General features: G+C 41.0%; 1 protein-coding gene across 1 annotated transcript in view; it reads left to right on the top strand.

Moving 5' to 3' along the window:
* ADARB2 (adenosine deaminase RNA specific B2 (inactive)) overlaps positions 1 to 24,135 on the top strand; it is a 301,943-nt gene that overhangs the window by 200,011 nt on the left and 77,797 nt on the right. The window contains exon 3 of the mRNA XM_058831907.1: positions 3,709 to 4,613. Coding sequence (XP_058687890.1) covers positions 3,709 to 4,613 — 905 coding nt within the window. The remainder of the gene's footprint in view (positions 1 to 3,708; positions 4,614 to 24,135) is intronic.

Raw genomic sequence — 24,135 nt, 5'->3', positions numbered from 1 at the left:
CATAAATAAATATATTTTACTAACTGCTTTCTTTTCTCCCCTTCAATTACTGAAGCAAATACAAGATCACAATGTCTCCTGTTGCCTGTGAAACTGCAAAAAACAATTAATAAAGTTAACTGAGGAGATATTACAGAGTAAAGCTGTGGGACTTGCTTAGAAATCTTAAGCAAGAAATTAGAAACTACTGCCAAAAAATTAGGATATTTTTCTTCCTCCTTTTTTTTTAACTGCATCCCCTTTCAATGTTATATTCTCCAACCTTTCATCATGGAAGGACCATAATTTATTATCTTTTTTTCCCCAAATGTAAAGAATGTATTTGGGAAAGTCAAGAACAAAGACATTATGAGAAATAACAAGACTGAAAATGATCCACAGTTTTGCATTTTCCCTGTGTGTATCCTCTGACTTACCCCTTTCCTTTTAGTGCTCTTCATTTCTGAAATTGCTTGTGATTGTTCTATTACAGCTGCTTACAGTATTTATCTTGTGTAGTTTGGTGTCATTTGCCTGCTTTGTCTGATTTTCACAATAGAAGTACATGTGCCACCATTAGAGAGGTAATCTTATGTCTGCTACACAGAGGTCTCATAAAAGACACATTTCAAAGACTTCCTATTTCAAAGATACCTGAAAGTATAAAGTAATTTCACATTTCCTGGTAGCTGCCAGGAATCACACAAATCCATCAGGCTCACAGACTTTCTGAGGAACTCACTGAGTTTAGGCTGCCTCTGATTTACAGGCCATGGTGACTTTTGGCTGCTGCAGCTCCTACTGAGGTCTGGGCAGAACTGAGCTGCTTCCTGGTGTTTCAGGACCAGGTGCTCTGAAGTCTGGTTGGCTGTGAGGATACTTGCACAGATTTTCTTTGCTGTGACAAAGCCAAAACACACCATAAAGGCAGGCATGTCATCACCATGCATGCTCAACTTTGTCCACATATCCTTTGTGCTTGATCTTGCATCATCATCACTTTTTTTCACTTCATCAAGGCAAACTCTCTGCTGGCCAAAACATGGACTAGACAATTTTATAGACACAATTTAAGACAAATAAGTAATGTTTGGTTTATGGTTTTAGTTAACCATTGTTTTATTGAGGATGGTTAAGGTAAGATATTGTCACACATTCATGTTCAGAAATCTGCAGTTCTCTGACCAAGAAAAAACAGATGGAATAAGACAATATGAATTATAAACACAAATAGCCTCTTGAGTTTTCCTATTCAGTGGTGCATAATCAATACAAATTTTTTTCAAAGCTGAATATTGTGTGAAGCAGGAGCTATCTTTCTTTTCATGCTTCTTAACTACAGTATCATTATGTACCATAATTGGCTCTGTAAAAACCTATTAGGTTAAGATGAGAGAGGGGGTGTGAAATACAGAATCAAACCTGTTTCCTGCTAAAAAAATATGTTTGCATCAAAATGTTTTGCCTTTACATTTAAAAATGCACATAACTAAAGAGATATCTTCTGAGTGGGATGAAAACATGAGAAAAGGTCATCACAGAAAATGGCCAGAGACACTGCCAAGCTGGATAGAGGAAGCTAAAACTGATATTCCCTTTTCCTTCAGAGCAGAATCTCTGTAAATAGAGCTGTGAACTCATTGAGAAAACAGCACATTCTCTTTGTGCCTTAGTTATGATGATCTTTTAAATGTCTTATTTCCAGAGAGGATGATTTAAAGATGTCGTATTTTATACAGCTGAATACCATATGATGAAACTTTTCTTTTTCTATTATGTGTCTTTTGCTTTTCTTTCCTTCCTCACCTGTCTTCATTCTGTCCTCTTAGCTTCAGAAAGTAAGAATTAACTAGTCACTAAAACCTTGATCTGTCAGTTCATGTTCTGCCTCAGCAAAGCACTGCAGAAGAGAGTTCTTCGATGATAACTTTGGTGAGACAAAGACCCAGCCAATGAACCCAGTTCATTGTGTGCTGCAGGCTTTCAAGACTCAGTTCTGCAAATGGGCCCCCATTTGTGCCATGATTATTACTCCTGTCTAAGGAGTGACCTTCTTTCTGTGAAACAACTTGCATGAGTGCAGACTTAGTGCTCTGATGGGAAAAAGTCTTTTGATATTAAATACAAGTGTAATGTTTCAGGATATAAAGGAAGTTTTTAATCATGGTTGTTGGTTCCACATAATCTCCGCAGGCTCCTGTGCATCTGTTGGCCCAGATTAATACTGGGGTGCACCACAGACACAGCACTCCAGCAGAAGTTTCTCAAAGCTTAGCCAGCAGCTCACCCCTTGCAACCTTGCAGCCAACTTATCAGAGTAGAGAGAAAACCAAACATGGCCATGGCCCCACCAGACATGGCCTGTCCCCTAAGGACCACAGGGATCTTCTGTGTGCATGGCACTGACACAGCCTGTGCAGGCAGCATGATCATGTCTGACTTATTGGACCGATTATTATCAAATTATTGTCAATTATTATCGAACCAAAACCTGGGAAAGGGTCCATGCCCAGAGCTGTTTGGAGTAAAGCTGGCTCCACACAGTGTTCTGCTTGGAAAGGGATCAGGTGCATCACTCCTGAGATGGGCTGGCTTGTAGATTAGTTACACCATATTTACTTCCTCCATTTGTCTCTGTCCCAAGGAATGCACAGGAGGACTGGAGGATGTGTCAGAGGTGCAAGACATTTAAACAAACTCACCAGAAATTACAGAAATTTTATAGGATGGTTATTTAGCCAGCAGTACATCTTGTATCTCATTCAGGACATCAGTGAGCTGACTCTCCATCCTCAGCCATGCGTCTGCTGTGGCACAGAGCACTGCCTTGCAGCACATTGCACGGGCATGGCCCACAGCAGAGGGGGATTGGTTCAACAGTAGAGTGCTCCCTCCATGGCTCCCCACTGTCATTTCATTCCCTTCCTGGCACTCCTGGCAGTCACTCTCTCCTGTTGCTTTTCTTTGACAAGGATCATCCTTTACATCAGTAATTGCTCCCACCGTGATGCTCTGGCTTCTCCTGGTCTCATTTGGATTTATCTACAACTTTTGCAATATTAGTTGTTGCTGATGCAGAAACTAAGAGCATCTGCTATTGAATTTGACAGAAAGGCACTCACTTACTAAACTGGGATCTGAGTCTAGACCAAATTATTATTTCAAATGCTATGAAGGTCTGTCATATCATTTCCTAGTCTGGATTCATGATGTTGATAAAAAAGAGGCTGTGGTATCAGCAGAGACGGTCAATGTATTAACTGCAAATAGATTATTCAATGTGTTGGCTCATTTTTCTATTTGTGAATCATTTCTGATTTCTAATAATGTGTTCATACGCATTCCCCCACATGGATTATAGAACAATTGTCATCCTAAGGGAATTTTGCAAACTATTTACGTTTTACTAGTAATTATCAAGCAGTTCATTTAAGTCACATGGCATCCATTATGCTCCATCTTTGAATGATGTAATCTTTTCTTAAAACAGAAGGCTAATGACTAATAGTAGCAGACCTTTTGGGGACAAGTAAACATTCAGAACATGCAAAAAAACTGTGCTAGAAATAATAAACCAACCATTATACAGATATTTAAGGAAAACTCCTAAAAAGGGCTTAGCAACAATTTCTTTTTTTTTCTTTTTTGGCTATTCTGACAGCCCTAGGCATAATGTCAGCTACGATGATGACGACTGTAATGCAAGTTGTTTCCTTTCTTTACTGACAGGTACCAGCAGTGCAGAAGTAAAGGAAAATCGAAACATTGGCAATCTGGAGGATCATCCAATAGCATCTACTGATAGGTCAAGAGGGGGAACAACTAGCAGTAAGAGGAAAAGACCCTTAGAGGAAGGCAATAATGGCCATTTCTGCAAACTTCAGCTTATCTGGAAGAAAGTTTCATGGTCAGTGACGCCAAAGAACGCCCTGGTTCAGCTACACGAACTCAAACCAGGATTACAATATAAAATGGTTTCCCAGACAGGTCCAGTGCATGCTCCAGTCTTTGCTGTTGCTGTAGAAGTTAATGGACTTACATTTGAAGGCACGGGCCCCACAAAAAAGAAAGCAAAAATGCGTGCCGCAGAATTAGCTCTGAAGTCATTCGTTCAGTTCCCCAACGCCTGCCAAGCCCACTTCGCCATGGGAAACTGCATCAGCCCATCCACGGACTTCACTTCCGACCAGGCAGACTTCCCAGACACTCTGTTCAAGGAGTTCGAACCATCCACACACAGCGAGGACTTCTCTGTCTACAACCCCGTCAATAACGAGCTGCTTTCCACCGCCTACCGACACGGGCGCTTACTCTGCCACACGCTGGACCTGATGGGCCACGCCAAGCCAGGCAAGCACAGGGTGGCCAAGGCGGAGAGTGAGAAGAACCCGGTGGTGCTGCTCAATGAGCTGCGCTCCGGCCTGCGCTACGTCTGCCTCTCGGAGACGGTGGAGAAGCAGCACATCAAGAGCTTTGTGATGGCCGTGCGAGTGGACGGGAGAACGTTTGAAGGCTCAGGACGTAGCAAGAAGTTGGCCAAGGGTCAAGCGGCGCAGGCGGCCCTGCAGGCCCTCTTTAACATTCGTCTGCCCAGCCACATTCCCAGCAGGAGTAAATGTCACCATTTGCCACAGGTGAGAGCTCCTGGGTAGCTGCCACCACGTTGGAGGAACCCTTTTGATGAGTGGGATCGGTATTGCTGTAGCTGTTGTTGGTCTACCCAGTGGTTCCTCTGATGTTACAGCAAGTGTCATGCCACGAAACAACTCTGTTCCCGTAGAAAGAGACACAGGCAAAAGCTTGGAAATAGTATCCTGAAATCATAGGGTACAATTTGAAGCTCATTCAATGGGAGGCATAGATGAGAGGGCAAAATATAGGGGGAAATACCAATATTTCACTTTGCTAGAGATGGTGATAACATCGACACAGGCAGAAAACTCAGGTCATTCTGTGGTACTGCATCTTTCTTAACAGAGAGGATCCCATATATAAAGGGATCCTCCATCTCCTTCTTTTAGAGTTAATTTTTGATGAGGACCATGCTATTCAGAGGAGACATCAATCATAAGGAATGTGCCTGTGTCAGAGCAATTTTGCCACTGGAAAAGTTAAGGAATTTTGTTTGTTATAGTCCTGCTGTGGGGGTTATTTTTTTGTTTAGTTGGTTTGATATCAGGGCTTGTGTGTTTTTGGGGATTTTTTTTGTTTTCCATAAGCCTCCAACAGCACATGGTGTACTGAAAGCTTTGAAGCTTTCCTGGAACAAATGTAGAGATAACTGCTGTATTCATATGGAAAATAGAGATTTGAGGTGCGTACTTAGCACATGAAAATTTCGTAGCTGGTCATAGGTCAAAGGCTATCTAAGCATTACTCAGACTTGTGTCAATTTTTTAAGTTCACAGGAAGTCAGGATTTTCAGGCACTGGAAAGCATTACATGGGTTCAAGTAATTCATTGATTTGTTTGTACTATCAGAAAATGTTTGATTCATCAGCACCAGGAGGTGATCTACAGCTACAAAGCTCCCTTTATGAAGGGAACTGTTAATGTCCAGGATTTAATATGAAGCACATGGAGCACTACGAGTCATTCTGCTGCTGGCTTGCTATGAGACCCTAGGCAAGTCATTTAAATTCAATATGCCTGTAATAAAAATGAGCATATTATATGAAAGAACACTTCAAGATCCTTAAGTAGTGTGTAAATGCAAATTATGAGTAGCAATTCTCATTAACTTTACTAAAGACGGTCATTATATGTTCAAGGAGTTTGATAGGAGATTAATCCTCTAGGTAACATGACTGCCTGCAGGACCCAGGAATTATATTTGGTGACCCAGAAGTTTCCTTTCTGTGTTTCCAAAAAGGAAAAATGACAAATGTGAGAAATTCTAAAATACACTATAATCCTCCACTTTTCTTTTAATTCCAGGTTGCAAACTCCATGAAGCAGTGAGATAATAACATAGTTCAATAATAACAGTGATCTTCACAGAGTGCTTTGCAGGCATTTTGGAAACTTCAGCCAACACGGCAGTTTCACCTTTCTGGTGCTCCTTCAAAGTACACATGATTTTAAATGAGGTACCTCTACTGTTTCCTACCCAAATGAATTCTGGCTATAAGTTATCCCATTCTGGTGGTTGCTTTGCTGCCCCCAGTGAACTTTGCTGGGTGTGTCAGCAGGTAAATACCATGTATTTACTGACCTCTGGTTTGTCATGTTCTAAAACTGCACCACAAGGATCATTGCCTCAGTTCCTGAGCTCTCTGAAATATTCCCTGGTTTCTTGGCTTCACGCTCACCTTCTGCCTGAATATCACATTTTACTTCAGTCTCCAGCTGTTCATTAAGCGACATATTCTCCAGTGTATGTTCCCTTTTTTATGGCCTTTTCTCCTTTCTGTAGACTGCTGCCCTCCTTATCGTCTTTTCTTCACTGTTCTGGAAGTATAAATGTCAGTGAAAAGGTGTCACTGAACTTTCTCCGTCAGTATTTCTTCAGTGGTTATGTATTGTCCAAGTAAAAGATTACTTTTAATGCCAGCATTCAGCACATTAATTGAGAGATAAGCCTTAACACTGATTTCTGCTGACCTCCTTACAAGCTGCTCTCATCAACAGATATAGCAGCTGTGACACAAAACCTGAGTTTGTGTTATTCGCTAAATCATAATTCAACTTTCACAGAAACCCACAGACATATTTCCACTGACTTAAGCTTAAGCTTTAAATCCAGAAGCATCTTTTCTTGTTCTCACTGTGTTATGCAGTACCTCATCAAGTGACTGCCTTTGCACACTCTGTCAGCCCCTCTGGTGTTTGGTCAGTTAAAGCAGTGTAAATGAGAATGGAAATTACAACTCTTCACTGTATCTTGTATAAGTCTCTAAATATTACTCCTTTTTTCCTGGCATACTTGGTCTGAACTCATATTCTCCATCAAATAAAATGCAATTTTTTTCAGCTTTCATGGGAGTCTGACAATTTTCTTCCCACTTTGGAAGCTCATGTTCTTACATTCCAGTACAGAAGGCAACATCAGAGGGTGCTGACCTAACCAGCCCTGATGAGTCTGCACTGGTAGAAATTCATCCACACACTCCCAGGTTTTCCAAGTGCAGTGTGTTAAATTCAGGAGATCAAGGTGGCCCCCAGCTCCACTTGCAATTCTTTTTCTAATCTTTTAGTCCTTCTAACCTGTCTTAGTCTAAATGGCATTCTTATTGCTGTAGGGAAATACCATTAATTAATACTGCCATAACAAATTAGTAAAAGAGGGGTGCCTGGATTTCAAATGAACCTAAATTAGAAAAGAATAGGTGTGAAAATTGCATTCACTCTGCTTTGAAATGCCTTAACGCTGCTGTTGCTTGTTCACATCCAGAGCCTCCAGAGCAGTGGTTGTCTATTTATTTTAACAAAACCACATTGTGTTTTTTGTGTGTATCATCAAAAAGAAGCAGGGTTTCTCTCTTTGGCAAATACAGCTAACCTTCTGGATCCAGTAAAATCCCCTATTTGCCAAAAAATTCATCTGCAGGATAAAGCAACCTCTATCACACATTGCAGGGATTCTTTAGTTTGAGCAAGGATTCCTGCCAGTTAACTTCAGTGTCAGTTTGGTGAGGTGACATGGGTGACATGGGACATCATGGGAAGAACAACCACCATGTCAAGGAAAGCCACATACTCCATACTTCTCACCTACTCCCCTTCAGAAACCTGTTTCCCTGTGTTGCAAAGCTGGTTCATTTTCATGCAGTGTCAGTTGTTTCTGCTTCCTTTCTTTCTCTCACTTTTCTCCCTCGCCAGCTTCCTGGCAGCTATGGCCTCTCACCCCATCACAGTTAAGCCAGGGCTAAGGTTGGCAGTGATATATTTAACTCCAGTGTGAAGAGCAGCAGCACATGGAGCAGGCATTGAGCTTTGTTCCAACAGGTTTCTGTGAAGGGCTTTGTCTGGTCAACTGAGCAGGTACATAGTTTTATAAACTCTGTTTTCTCCTGCACAAAGAGAAACTGCTGGTAGGTGTGTGTGTTGCTCCTGACAGGAGAATGCTACAAAGAGAAATGGTGGGGACCAGAGAGATGCCTCTGCAATGCAAATATCATTTGATTTTCAGCCATCTATTTCTTACTCTGTAGGTGGGGATAGTTGTTTTTATAATCAGAGCTACAGGCAATGAAGAAACTTATAGGATTACAGTTTCTTAAGCAAAACAATGGCAAAAGAACCAATTTAGAGGCACAGCATTAGTTTACTGGATACTGTTATTATTATCTTGGCTGCTAATTGGATTGTAGTCACTTCTAGGCTCACAGCTGAGGAACCAGGACCACCTCCTCACCCTTCATACAAGTGCAATATAAAAGATAGTTATTGCCCCAGAGAGATTACAGCTTGAGTCTCAGACGAAGAAATGATTTTGGTTTAATGTAAGTAATCCAAGCAAGATCAAACAGAGATGTAGAATGGCTACCTAGATGGAATTACAGGAAATAAATTAACAGGGTAGCTTGCTCTCACAGCATCAGCACATATATGTAGACACATTAAGGGGTTTGCATATGAAAATCAGTCATCACTGCAAAACAACACATAACTTTGCATCAGCTGGGCTCCAGTAATCCTGCAGTTCTCTGCTGCAGAAAGAACTTTTCTATTTTAAGTTGGTGTATCCATCTCCACACGCCCTGCCTCCCTCCTTTGCTCCTCAGTTGCTGTACTGTATAACTCCCAGCCATAGATAACTTCAATCCCCAAAAGATTCCCCTGCATCTTTAAGTCCTATGTGATATATGGCATGCTCAGGGCTTTCAGAGCATTAGGTATGCTAAACAAAACTCTCTTAACTGAGATGTTAAATTCTAAATGTACCACTCACCTAATTAATAATACTTAGAAGAACTGCAATAATCGTGGTAATTAGTTAATGAAAACCAATCTTAATTTACAGAAGTGAAAAAATAATTGTAATATCTTCAAGGAAAAAATCTATAAGGCTGAAAGGTATTTTTCTATGTAATTTAAGTTTATAAGCAATCCAAACCTCTTGGTTCAAAAGTATCTAATTTTCCCTTATAAAGACTGTAAGGGTCCACAGTGATTACAGTGCATTCAGACTAGGGTAAAAAAAAAGGAGCTGGGTGCTCCTTTAGGTTTTTAGTAGTTGAAAATAATTCATACCAGCCCTGCATCCACAGAAACAGCATTTGATTTTTTCCTTTCAGATTCTAGATTGCATATTAAACATGGCTAGTGAGACACAGTGTGGGTTCTGCTGACTTGTGCTATTTACCTCAATAAACCAGCCTTGTCTATGCACGAGGCTGATGGTGTGGATCTGATTTGTGAAGAATTATTATTTGTGCAACTCATTAGGGTGAGACAGTTTGTGCAGAATGATTAGGGCTCCAGAAACCAGCAGACCTAGTTAGTACATTAAAGCTGAATCCCAGTCTGGTGTCATCCAGACATAAAACCTTCTTCTAAACCAGACACTCTCGCAGCTGTCGGCGTTGCTTCTGTTGTTTTCTGGCTTTGTAAGTGAGCTAGGGACACTTCAAAAAGCTCCCGGCAAGCTGGACCTCGTTAAAACTGATGCTTAATCTTGGACTTGCATCCTGACTTTGTTTATGATGCTTCATTATTACCTACTAAATATGAGCCATGATCGTTCTGCTCCGCTAAATGGAGCTGTAATACAAGCGCCTGGAGTGAATTTTTCTTTGGTTGACTTCCATGGAAAGCCTCTTCTGTTTGAGCTGGAGTGTTAAAGTTTTGCCAAAACCACGTTCTTTATCTATTTTTTATCTGTATTCACATCTAGGAAGCCTTAATTATTCAAGCAGATTTTTCCTTCTATGTAGAGTACCAGAAGCAAGCTCCTAGCATTTATTTTACGATGACTACCTCCCTCTTGTGGTCCATGTGCCAGCCCTGTGGAAGGCAGATCCATCGTTGTGTGAGGGGAAAATTAACAACACAGAATGCCTCTGCACCTTGGCAGGGCAGTGGTCCAGAGCCTCCCAGTGATGCTGCTGAGAATCCCAGTGCCACATGTAGCAGAGGGACCACTCCCTCCTGCTGAAAAGGGAACATCTTTCTCCATTTTACTTTTCTTACAAGTGCTAGCCTTTAAATAGTGAATTTGTGTAGTAGTCATGGAGAAAACCAAAATTTCTCCTGCCCCTTTATCTCAGCTAAAATGTCCACACATAGTTCAGCGTGAAGGATTACGTACATACACACACACAAAAAAAATTGTATGCAGGTTATAAAATTCAGTAGGGGGAAAGTATTTAGGGCTTAATCTCAGGACTGCTGAGAAGTAATGAACAGAAGAGACTTTGGACTTGTTATACTGGATGTAAAATGTGATTCATGTGTTTAGACATTTATACAACCAGAGAAGTGGCTGAGGTTCCTTGAGATTGTAAAATCCTTCGTTGTTCACATAGAGCTCTTTTCATACAAACATCTTACAAGTGAGTTTGGATTTTTAATGGGAGCGAAATTTTAGAGCAAGGATGTTGGGTTTTTTCTCTTTGCACATACATGATGCATGATGTGAATTTTTCTTAAGATAAAACATTTTTTAAAGTTTCTGAGAAATAGAAAGGGGAGATAAATACACGTAATCACTGGAAAAGCAGGTAAATTATCCATCTTCATTCATCACATTTTATTCAGTGAAAGCAATCACCATTGTCTATGTCTCATGATATCCATCAACTTCTTAGACTGTATTCTAAGACACATAAAATACTAATGCAGGCATTAAAATTTTCTCCTCTACTTTTGATACTGCAATACTATTATGTTTAGACAAACTCATGTTCCTTTTTCATCCTTCCTAGTTTTCTAATTGACAAGTCAGAGTCTGCTTCCAAACGAGATGTTATTTCCTATTTGTCTTCTGAACCAGGGTAGACATTTGATATGAAAATACCATGATTGCTCTTAACCTACTTGTCATCACATCTGCTGCTGGCACCAGCCCCATAATCAGACCTGAATTCACACAATGGTACCTTAAAATCAGTGCTACAATGAGATGTCACCCAAATGAGCCCATGCTACTGAAGCCATGATAATTTGCAATTCCTTTTGTGAAGTCTTTTCTTGTTCTCTTTATCCAGTTCATCTTTAAAAACTAAAGGTGGAAAGAGTACCTTCGCTGAGCAAACATAGTCAATTAAGAAAATTAATTGTTCAGAAAAATAATCTAACCATCCCATGATTTCTAAGTTTTCTGTTCTTGTTGAATTCTCTTCTTATTGAGCTCCTATTTTTAGGCCATCTTCTATGAACTGAGCACTAATGCTCACAGAAATAATTATAATCAACTCCTTTCCCTCTAATGTAGGTCATTGCTTTAATAGGTTAAACACAAGGAATAATGTGTGTCCCCAAGGTCTGGTGGGGAGGGTGGAGACAGCTACACTGCCTTCATTTCTTGTTTGATAATTAGTTCTTATCCAAATCAACTTTGCCCTGTACTTTTAAGGAATAATCCTCACAGGGATATTGGAGACCAAGCTCATTACTCCTGAATGAGACCCCTATTTTCTTCTACTCTCCTTGAAATACACACAAGTCATTCCAACCCCCAGTGCCTAATGATCCTTGTACACCCAACCTATGAGAACTGCTCAGAACAGCAGCACGAAGATGCTGTTAGGCCTTGATTGTCCTGATCTTTCTCAGAGAAACAGAGTCCAAGAGAGGAGTAGAAGTAGTAGTCCAAGTAGGAGTAGAAGCTTGTTTAATCCTGACCCAGCTACACAGAAACTGTCTGCAAACCAAGCCAGTGGCCATCAACATGGAGCAGACAAAAAAAGGCAAGCTAGAAAAGAGGTTGGTAAGACAGCAGTCAAGTTTCTTGAAGGCTCCTGGTTATGGCAGCAATGAGGGCATATGTGCTGATTGAGGCATGCTGCAGGATGCAAAACAGAGACACACTGAAGTTTTTGTGCCTGAGTATCAGCAATTTGCACAACAGAAGAAACATATCCCATAGCTGTTAGAACTGTTGTCTGAGCCAAAAGTTAGCAGGCACCACTTGGAAAGCAGCATGAAAGTAGTGTCCTGTAATAATGTTTATAGCAGCTCATAACACAATCACATGGAGAGAAGACGAATTGCCCATGAGGGTCACCAGTCTGGGAAACACCTTCAGAGATGCTAAAGTGGAAAATACCTTCAGAGATGTTGAACTGGAAAACACTTTCAGAGGTGCTAAAGGCAGTTATGAGCTCTTACCAAAAAATGCCATGGCACATTGATTCCTATGGATGCTGTGGATTACTGAGCTCCCAGCTCAGCCCAAGGGTTTTGCTAACCCCAGCAAGGACTGACAACACGTTAAAACACTGTCATGTTTTGCTGCCTTTTGTGACATTGCATGTTCTCCCTTTGGTGCTCAGTTAAATCCAATCAGGACTTTTTCCTGTATGGATTTATGTGGACATTACCAGAACAGCAGGCATGGGTTGTTGACACAAAGATGTCTCTATCCATCCAGTGCCTGACTTCTTCAAAAATGCACCTTCAGTGCTGCAGCAAACTCCTGCTGATCGTAATTCATGGCACTCTGATGGTTTGGGCATAGCCTGAACTATCAACATTTATCCTCAGTGTGTATCTCAGTGTGTTTGGAGGAGTCTGTGGACTCTATTTCCCTTCCACCAAAGACACAAAGTACTGCCATATGAACTGTCAAGTAGAAATTTTTTTTCTTTTCCTTTTTATCATTTTTTATTTAAATGCATTATATTTTTGGTCACAATCATAATACTACTGATAGGAGATGCCCTCTGCTTTTGCAGGGCAAAAAGCTTCCACTGCATATTTTATATTTTGACTTTGAGAAAGATCAAAGTACAAGAGGGGTAGGCTACTGCTGTCACCATGCTCTGGAGAACACTGATGGGAAGAAATTAATAGCATTCCCCAAAACACTGACAAGCTACAGTGCATAGATATTCTTTTGAAATCCTAGGTTCATGGGGGGAAAAAAAAAGTAACATGACTTTCAAATTTACTAGTCTTTGATATATAGATATTTTGAAATTTTTCCCCTTATGAATAGGCAGGAGCCTAAATTTATATCTTTGCCTGCATCTCTTCTTGGACATTTGTGAACTTAGAGACATCTTAAGCCGTCCCCTCTACAAAAGAAACAAAGTGTAAAAAAATAGCATTCTCCTTTATATAACAAAAATCAATCAAGCAAGCCAAACTAGGTAGTCCTTACAGGAAGACTAACATTCTTGGCAAGTATCAGAGCAAAAATCTGGGAGACATCTGAGCAAAGCCTCCTCGTGGCAGACCAGGAGCAACTTGTGCAAATCTGAGGGATCTGTTGGGGAGCCCTTGATAACAACAGATCACCAGATAAATGCCAATGAGGCTGAACTGAGCAGGGGGAGGGAAAGAAACTTTACAAAGACAAGCTGGAGGGGAAAAAAACGCTTCCAGGCTGCCTTTGACAGAAATTGATCCAAACAAATGAAACACTCCTACTGTACTGGTTAGCAGCAGTTGGGGTTTTCTTCTCCCTTTCAAAACATGAGATGCCAACAGGGGCATCAGCACGGGGCACTTGCCTCTCCTAGGCTGTGGCATCGACTGTGCAGGAGCAGGGCTGCTCCCAGCTGCAGATACAAGGTCTCTTGCTGGAGTCAGGAATAGAAGCTTATAATACATAAATCACTCCCTTGAGGACCTGGGAACAGTTTTTATGGAGTGAGGGGTGGAATTGACCCACTTAGTGAAAACCAGGCAAAAACCACAAGTGTGGGAAGGAAACTGTTGGAGCTACAGCACAGTCTTGAAGTGAAATCCTTGCAAAGGCATGGATAGGGAAATTCTCACAGTAATTTGAGCTGTGTTTTGCTACCTATGCCATGTACTGTATTCTGGGAGCTTATTTTTTGCACATATACCTGCTACCATTACAAATATTAAAAGTCCTTTTTGTGTTTGGGAGATTATAGTGTATAACTGAACCAACATAAACTAAATTTTCTCTGATATACATAGGCATGAAGCCACAAAACAATGTGGGCAGATAATACCTTTATTCCATATTTCCACAGGCATTCCCACAGAGCAGAATTTGAATCTGTGGATTTATAGCAAATAAAACTTACACTGAAACATATTGCAGCTGTTTCTTATTCCATCATGCAGCTGATAAATAGCTAATCTCCAGTTCAGGCCTCTCTATTTAAATAAGGGCACTAAAAAGTTTAGCTATCTCTGACTGAACTACTTCAGCTGAATATCCTTAGTTCACTGCTTCTGGCCTCTATTAAATGCAATTCAGAGAAATTCTGTTTTCTGCTAGTATTTGCTTCTCTCTTGACACAGTTGGTATCAGGTCCTGTTTAAAGCTTTCAGACTGGAAGAAAAATCTAATACATTATTTAGTAAGCATAACTAAGCATCGCTAATACTGGGAGGACAAAGAATTTCTTCTTTATTAGTTGTGAACAAATACATTGCTCTCCACAGGCAGCCTCACCCCTGCCATTAAAACTGGTGATTTTGCGGAGCTGTGACCAAACAGGGACTGCATCTTTCTTTCCCTGAAGCACAGCTGACGAGCTGGAGCTGTGAGACACGCTCGACTTGCCGCATATTCTGCTTACCTGCTCCTGTGCTTTAGAGCTGCCTCTTTCCCTGCTGGTGTCAGGCAGCAGTCTGGCTGTGGGCAGGGAGTGGGCAGCTCTGCCCCTGCCAGGGCACAGGCTCACAGGTGTCTTCCCAAGTACTTTGCCTTTTTTCCCTTCCTGGCTCTGACTGTCCCATTGCTGGTTTCCATTTTCTGGTACTTCCTCTATCAGAAGCCGTCTCCTCTCTCCCAGCACACCCCATCCAGGCAGCAGCAGGCTGGAGCTGGAAGGAGGCAGCTGTGAGAACAATTCAGTGTGATTTTAGGTTAAATGTTAGGTGCCCCATCCTTGTGATAATAGCTGGCATTAGAGCACATTAACACAATTGCACTTGCTGCAAATTAACAGCGATCGGTGCAGAGGCACAATATCAAGTGCAATAATAATACACATGTATGAAAAGCAACATGATCACTACCTAATTAATTAATAACTGGTTACTGATTAAAAGGGGAGCGTTTGGAGCTAAATGTGTCCTTGACAACACTAACAGGATTGGTTTAGCACTGATTGTATTTTCCAATAAGACACATAAGTGCAAATAATTGCTTCCACTATATCATGGAATTAGTTCCATGACAGTTCAGCTGATTACTTCAGGGTTTTATCTGTGTTTTGTAGCTGCAAGATCAGCTACCATTTTGCACCTTACCAGCTGGTAGTGAAACACTCTTCTGTTTACATGTATTGCATGTAATGTAGCAGGAGAAGCAGAATCAATACTGTAGATAAATACAGTACCTGCATCACAAAGGTTACCACGCTCGGAAAATAGCTGATGAAAACTTGAGGTAATGAGCTGAAACATCCTGCAAGTAATTCCTAGCAGCACTAAAAACAATAATATAACTTTGCCTGACATGGGTAATCCTCTGCAGACTGAAGGAAGCATAATTTTTTCTGGAAGGGAGTTTTGTGGTCCACTGAGGGTTTGAGATATGGGATATACCTTATAAGAGAGGAGTGGCTCGTAACTCAGGAGAGGTGGAACCTAAATGAAGTCACAGAGGTCATTCTTATTTTATCACTGGGGAAAATGTGCCCTGTATATCACAGCTTTTTCATACATGTAGTTAGTGGGATAATACTAGGTACAACAAAACATTCATTTTCTTTTATCTTGTATTTCATGAACAGAAAGCTTTCAAAACAACAAAAAAAAAAAATTGCAGAGGGACCATTTGCTATGCAAGTCCAAAGTCAGGCTTCTTTATGTGAGTTTAATGAAATACATGGGAACTCTGTGGTTTGTTTAGGGTATGGAGCTATCAGCTAAATAGTTTTGCACGTTTTTCCATCATTTTTTGCAGCGGCTGCAGTGCAGAATCTAGAAGGGCCAATGAAGCAGTCAGAGAAGTTTGCCCATCCTTTTATCTCCCTTCATGATAGCAGCCATTTGTGTGACGTGAAAATTCTGCTGAAGAGGTTTCTGTGTATGTTTTCAGGCTGCTTTCCAAATTAGCTTTTTGTGATCAGCTTTCTGCTACTCTTAGCAATCTCTGAGACTGTTCAACTATATTTGATAGCATAAGATATCTCAAGGCATTCATTCATCTATACAGTTTAAAAATAGGGACTTCAAAGGAGCAAGAGCAGCCCAAACTAGTCCTGCACAGAGGGCAATGCAGTCACCCCCCGGGCAGCAGCAAGCAAGCCAGGCAGAATGTTGGCAAGACATACCGAGACATTATGATGTCTCCATTTCATCTGGCTTCTTCTCTTCTTAGTGCAGGGGGTTGTGAACTCTCTTTTTGAGAGGTTTGAGTCAATTTGAGCCTGAGGAATCTCAGAGGGTGATGGGTTCCTGGTGGATGGAGAGACTGAGCCCATGTGTTGGTCCAGGACAAAACCTGAAAGTGCAAATATGAGGGCAGTCATCACAGTGCTTGCTTTGTGGGGCCAAAGATGCAGGCAAGAAAAAAAAACAGTCTTTCTTTTATTTGTACCTGTGTAGGTAACCCAAAAGTGATCATCAGAGTTTAAATGTGTTGTAGCAACAGCTGTGAACAATTTTACTTTTTCTCAGTGCAGTGAGTTGCCAGTTCTATAGACTCAGTAATTTTAACAAAGCTATTTCTCCTATTCTCAGACAGTAAAATAAACTCAGACATAGAATGGTTCCATTATCCTTTTTTTCTAACATATCTAGTCCTGATTGCTGACAGGCTTTATTAGCAAGAAGCAGGAAGGTTGAGAAATGGTTGATTAGAGGTTCAGCTGTAAACTGGAAATATCCTTAGTTAGGTGTCTGTTGATGAATCTGCTGTGGTACATTTGTTATAGGATAGATGGGGCAGGTGTTAAATCCTTATTTAGCAAAAATTGAAGCCAATCAATGTTGACACTGGATTAAACAGGAGTATTTGTTGCATTTGGCAGCTGTGAAGGGGGTTGCAGTTTGTTAGAGGAAGGGGGCAGTCCACAATGCATCTGTGGGGTTATGAGCCATGTATCATGAGATGAATGAGCCAGTGTTGGGAGGAAACTGAGAGGGTGCCTGCTTTTGGCTCAGATAGATTTCATTTTCTTCATAGCAGCTTGTATTGTGCTGTGCTTTGAATTTGTGAACAAAACAGTGTTGATAAAACATCGATGTCTTACCTGTGACTGGGAAGGACTTACACAGCATCAAGGCTTCTCTGCTTCTCACCCCACCCCAGCAGCAAAAATGCTGGGGGTGCACAAGAAATTGGAAGAGGACATGGTCAGGACAGCTGACCCCAACTGACCAAAAGGGCATCCCACACTGTGTAGCATCATACTCAGCCTGGGGAAGAAGGAAGAAGGGGGAACACTCAGGAGTTAAGGCATTAATATTAGACCAAAGAGTGTCTTTAACTCAGACCATGAGTTTTCTCACTTTTACCCTTCTGACTCTCTTCCATATCCAGCTGGGAGGGAGAGAGGAAGGAAGCAGCTGTGTGGGACTGAGCTGTCTGTCAGGGTAAACCCATAACAGTAGCACAGGGACAACTGTGGGAGGTGTATAAAGTAACCATTTATAAATCTACACTGACATGCTGGCTTTCACTGAAGCCACTGCAAAACTTTTGTTTGGTACAGGTTCCATGCTAAAAAACTACTCTTAGGGAATGTTTGTTTGTACAAGAAAATGCTGAGATAGTGCAACTTAAAACCCACATTGATGGCTGTTCTCAGAAAGCTGCCTGGTTTCCATTCATACCTTGAGGGGCTAATCAATAAAGCATAATTATCTCCTCTGTTTATAGGGTGATGTTTGTTCTCAGTTTGAATTGAGAACTATTGAAAGGACATACAAGGAAGACCTGAATGTATGTGTCAGGATCAATTCAGAGTTTAAATTGCTTATAATGGCTTTTTAATGTCAATTCAGATATCTCTGAGTGGCCTAAGAGAGGGTGACAAAAAAAAGTAACTGGCTGTGTCACCAGCTAGTTTAGATTTTTTATTTTAAAGGAATATTTTCAACAGGAAACCTAGGCACAGAGCTTAGTGTAGCTCTAAACATAGCAGTTTGTATCTTGGTGATCCAGCCTGTGATGATTTTAATTATTTTAGCTTTCTTTTCTCCCTAATTGCTATTGGAAAATTCAAATTAAAAAAACTAAAAAAAAAATAAAAAGGAAATATGATCACTAATTACACTAATTATGGAATTTGTTGGAAGTATAAAGTTGATTGGTAAAGGTTTTGATAAATGGGAGCACAGAATAGCCGAGGTTGGAAGGAGTCTCTGGAGATCTAGTCCAGTCCCTGCTCAAGCAGGACCAACTACAGCTGTTGTCCAGGCTCATCTCCACTTTTGGTTTTAATTGTGACAACAGATGAAGATGCCACGACTTCTCTGTGCAGCCTTCTTGCACTCAGCTTGAATTCAAGGTTTTAATTTGTGCCCACTGCCTCTTGTCCTGTCCCTGGGCACTTCCAAGAAGAGTCTGACCCTTCATTCCCTCCCATCAGGTATTTCTATACATTAATGATATCTCACTGAGCCTTCCCTTCTCCAGGCTGGACAATCCATCTCTTGCAGCCTCTCCTCCTGTGAGAGATGCTCCAGTCTCTTGATCATGGCTCTTTGTCAGACTCAGTCCAGTATGTTCATATCTCCCTTCTACTGGGAGGCTCAGCACTGGATCCAGCACCCCAGTGTGCCTCAGCAGTGCTGAGCAGAGGGAAAGCATCGTCTCCCTCAACCAGCTGGCAGTGTTCTTTCTAATGCAGCTCAGGAGGCCGTTTGCCTTTTTTGTCATGAAGTCACACTGCTGGCTCATGGTCAGCTTATTATCCACCAGGACCTCAAGGTCCTTCTCAGCAAATCTGCCCTTCATCTGTCTGTGTACCTGGGGCTGTTGTTCCACACATGCAGGACTTGACATATTTACTTGAGAAATTCATCAGGTCCTTGTCAGCCCATTTCTCCAGCCTGTTGAGCCTCCATCTCTCTGGATGGCAGCATGACCCTCTGATGTATAAGCCACTCCTTCCAATGCTGCATCACCAGCAAACTTGTTGAGAGTTCACTGCCCCATCATCCAGGACTTGGGAAGAGGTTAATAGCATTGGACCTAGTGTTGACCCTTAGGTACACCATTAGTGACATGCCTACAAGTGGACTTTGTGATGCTGTTCCTCCCCCTCTGGTCCCAGTCCTTCAGCCAATTTTCAGTCCAATTCACTGCCCACTAACCACCTAACCCATACATTGTCAGCTTGTGCATTGTGGTGCTGTGGGAGGTGGTGTCAAAGGCTTTAATAAAGCCAAGGCAAGCAACATCCACTACTGTCCCCTCATCCACCACTGTCCCCTCATCCACCAAGCCAGTCACTTCATTATAGAAGGCTATCAGGGCCTCTCAAGCACAATTTCCCCTTCATAAATCAATGAATATTGTTCTTCAGTCTCTTTCTTGTCCTTCATGTTTGGAGAAACTTTGGAGGAAGACTTTGTCCACCACTTTCTTGGGTGTGAGACAGCAAGACTTGCAGTTCCCAGGTTCTTCATTCTTGTCCTTCTTGAAGACAGGAGTGACGTTTGCACTTCTCTAGTCTTCAGGAAGCTCTGTTGGTTGCCATGAGCAGGAGCAGGACAGAACAGGGTATTTTTGATTTGGTTTTTCTCTGAGCAGCAAGTTACTCAGCTACTTTCAACATGACAACACTTCCATGGTCAGTGCTGTGCTGGAAGCTGGATGAGGAGATCAAAACAGCCCTTTCTGACTTTAAAATCTTTGGGTTTGAAATTACTCATAATACTGTCAAGTCAAATACAACTGATAAAAATACAGCACCTTTTTTGTAAGTTGATCATGTCCCTTTAGTGTGGTTATTCAGTAGTCCTAAACACTCTTGTTAATAATGTGTGACAGGCAACTGTGATGGGAATGCTTCATGATTGCTCCTTATGCAATATCATGCTGGGATTACAGACCCATGCTCTGCTGTTTTGTTATCTGTACTTCACTTCAGACATGTTTTATTATAGTACTTTAAAAGGAAGAATGAAACATTTTATATTTTCCTGCCAAACCTGTTCCATCTGGCTTTTTTTTTTCCTTAAAGAATTGTTTTTATCATCTATCTTTTACTGTGTATCATATCATTATCTGCACCTGTTAGGGGGAAAAATGAATGGACCTACAGTGTATAACAGACTGACAGCAAATCATAGCATGGATGTTCCCTTCAGAACGAGAGTTATACCCTAGATGGCACAGTGACTAAATAACTCATTGTGAGAAACTCCTTCTCACAGACAGTTGTTAAATTGAAGGTATTACCAAAACAGAATGCAAGACTTATTGCTTGTTCTATGGTCATTTTTCTTTAGGTAAGGATATAAGCTTCTTTTTTTTTCTTCTATTAGAAACAAACTGAAAGAACCAATCCAGCCTTCAGCATCATTACAGCACCATTATGGTTTATGCTGACCTAGTATTTTCACTATAAATCCTGTTTTCCACATGAGTCTTGAGACCAGGGTTCATTTGCAATCCTCACTTGTTTGAGGGAAAATATTTTTTTAATGCACTTTTAGGGCTGAGCCTGGGCCTTTTAAAATTTTCAAGTGACATAAAAATTTGTTATTTCAGATGTTTTCTAGTATTGCTCTTTCATTCCTGTAGCAAAGAACCTAGATCTCAGTTTAAAGCTGAGATTTTGTTAAAATTTAATGGGAAATTACTGTAGGTCTAAATGATCACAATCAACCCATTAAAATGAATATACTATTTATTTAGAAAAGGCAAATTTATTTTTGATAAGGCATGAATAGTCAGAAACTTTTTAAATAAAATACAAAGACTTGGGTACTCCTGGTACTCCAAAGACTCACTGCAAAGTGTTTTGTTTCATTAGGAGATCAGCAGCAGATTTGTAATGCAGAAGAGCAGATCTACCTACTTTAATCCCAGGACAGACACAACAGATTAAGAGAACAGTGTCTGCTTAAAGAGGAGAAAAGAAAACACATCCTGTTCGTGCTGAGACACACGGCAGGAGTGCACTAAGTGCCCGGGGTGGAGGTGACTGAAGCCTGTGCTTTGGGACAAGGACCGGTCCTGCTGCCAGCAGAGCTGGCCCTGCTGGGGAGCTGCTGGGGACATCTGCAGCCAGCATGGCTGGCTCTGAGGAGGAGGCTTGAGCATCACTCCAGCTCATGTTATGGCCCACACCATGTAGCTACAGGGAGGAAAAATGTGTTGTTAAGCCTATTTCCAAGAGAGTCCAGCATTTGCCTGACAGCTCTGTGGCACCTGAGAGGGGCTGCGGTCCCCTCTGTGTCCTTGTGCCCAGCAGGCCCTGGCCAAGTGCCACCGTGGAACTCTGTGTGTGGTCCCTAGCAGCAAACAGGAGCAGGCTCCTACCACAAACACCGGCTAAACCAGGCTCCAGCCCACTCCCATCAGGACAGGGACAGGTGTTGGACAGGCTTAGTTCGTCCCTCTGTCTTACCGAGCAGAATGCCCTAGCTAGGGCTGTGCTGGATGGTGTAAGCCATCTGGATTTACTCTAGCTTGTTCCTATTACCCACGGTGTGCTGGATCAGCTGCCTCTGTATGCAGGACAGGAATGGGACAGGAAGAAGCTTTGCCCAGTCCCTGTGCACTGGGAGAGCTCCCACTGGGCAGCGGGCTTTGCTTCACCTAGTGCTCAAACACACAGAACCCTGCCCAGCAGCCTAACTGGAGTCATCCTCTAGGATAACTGAGCCTTGTCAGCCCAATTCCTGCTTTCCAGAGCCTGAAGGTGAAATTATGATTGACTCTTGCTTAAAAAATGAGAAGAGGAGAACAGAGCTCCCATTCCTGTCTCCCCACTGGTTTGTAAGTACATGACAATAACACAGCCACACATGGACTTACACTGGTTTAGCTTCATACAGAGATTAACAGCTGATTTAAATTCAGCAGGTGCAAGTTTTCTGAGTGGACAAGACTCAAGGTGATAGGAAATCAATGGATTTAGACATTTCTGAATTCTTCCCTGGTGCCAGGCAGTATGAAATTCTGTAGCCCTGGGGTAGTGACTGTACAATGCTCAGGTCAACACTGAGTCAGGCCTCATCAGCTGGGTGATTCTGATAAAATCTGTTTTCTGCCTCCCATTTTATGTCTCCTTTCTTTTTATTTTATTTTCAGATACTGGCATCAAAATTACTTCAGGATCCTAGTTTTATCTGGCAAAGATTAGGGACAGAGAGATTGAGAGGGCTGTTTGCAAAACTGTCAAGAACACGGAACAGTCCAAGTGTAAAAGCTATTCACCTTCACTTTATACCATTGATGGGTATAATAAAATATTTTTCATTCATCCATCAAAAAAGTTAGAGCTATTTACACATATATATGCAGAATGCCCAATGTGATTTGGCATAAATGCTTTAATCACATGCATTTCAGATGTAACCTACTTGAAGCTGCACAACTGAGAGTGTGAGACATCTGTCTTAAGTGCCAGCTGATAATAAGCATCATGAATCTTCCCTCCAGATCCCACAGCACTTCCCAGATGACGGGTTTGATTTGGCCTGGGCTTTCATGCAAAGCTTTCACTGAAGGCAAAAGCAATTCCACGTGCAGAAGAGCCCACTGCACTGCACAAAGACAGCGACTTCTGGGGGGTGAAGCACTGCAGCTTGAGCCAGAGCTTTGTTCTCCTGAGAACAGTCTTTTCTCCCCTAAAATACTCCAGCCAGAAATGTTAAAGACTTACGATATCCTTAATGTCCAAACAAAGACAGAGGACATGTTCTGTGAGACTCATCTGTAAAATTCGTATAGCTTTATCACGTTTATAAAGGAAAGAAAAAAGGCATCTGCTGCTCCAGCACACTGCAAAACAAAACACATGGAGGATGATATAAAAGCATGGAATAGTCTTTTGTGATGTGTGAAATGGAGAAAAAGTCAGTTAAGGAAGAAACAGTGTCCATTGTAAATGGAGGATTATTTTATTTCCGTGTATTTATATCCATAAATACTTTTTTTTCTGTTTTGACACTGAAAGGGAGAAGCAGCTTAATTCTGATGTCATAGTGTTAACCATATGAAAAGCAGCTTTGTTGTAATTGATTTTGCTCAATTTCACATGTACACCCACACCCATACCATATGCTTGTAAATGCAGAGGGATACAACAGGCAAGTTTCTGAGGTAAACTCACTTTCTAAAATAAATCTTTTAAACCAAGTTTTTTTTAAATAAAATCTGAAACAGGAAAAATAGATGTTAGAGCTGTCTGGAAATAAAATTTTGAATTTTATGTACTTTCCAGAAGTATTTGTAAAATTATCAGAAATGTTCCTTGAGTCTAATCAGAGAGTGATTGGGGGGAATTTTTTCATTGCTGCCACTCAAATTTCATCTGGCCATATTTACATGAATGGATCACATTTGAACATATATTTGGTTGTTAAGATTGTTGAGGTTTGATTTTTTTTTGTCTCAGTTTTACAGATATTTATGTAGAAAGATTTTTTTGCTTGAAAATCATGAATATAAAATTCAGTATATTAACACATTCTGAATGAAGCCCAGTTGAAGTAAGTGCTACAAAGTAAGTTTCATATACAGTGAAAATCTCTAGCATTAATTACTCCTGAATGTTTGTGAGTACCCAAAATCCTGACATAAAAGCTGTAATTTCTATGCAAAGTAGATAGGATGATTGAGTTATAATTAAAATGGTAATTATACCCTTAATGTTCTGTATTTGACTTTTCAAAAAAAATGTTATGCTCCAAGAAAAGCTATTTAAAGATCAGAGAAAAATGTTCGAAAAATGAATGCATTCAAGACATTCTAGATCTTTTAGAATCCAGTTACTGATTTTTACATGCTTTCATGTATATTCTGAAACATTTTCTTCATTTATTTTCGTCAATGGAAATAATAAAAAATCATTGGCACGTGAAAAGTTTAAGTGAACACAATATTCTCCAAGTTGATATTTAACATGATAAATATTTGAAATGTTGGAGGGCAGG

This window comes from Poecile atricapillus, chromosome 2 (assembly GCF_030490865.1).
Source record: "Poecile atricapillus isolate bPoeAtr1 chromosome 2, bPoeAtr1.hap1, whole genome shotgun sequence".
In the NCBI taxonomy this organism is placed as follows: domain Eukaryota; kingdom Metazoa; phylum Chordata; class Aves; order Passeriformes; family Paridae; genus Poecile; species Poecile atricapillus.
Note: the sequence above shows the minus strand (reverse complement) of the source record. Positions and strands in the feature narration are given on the sequence as shown.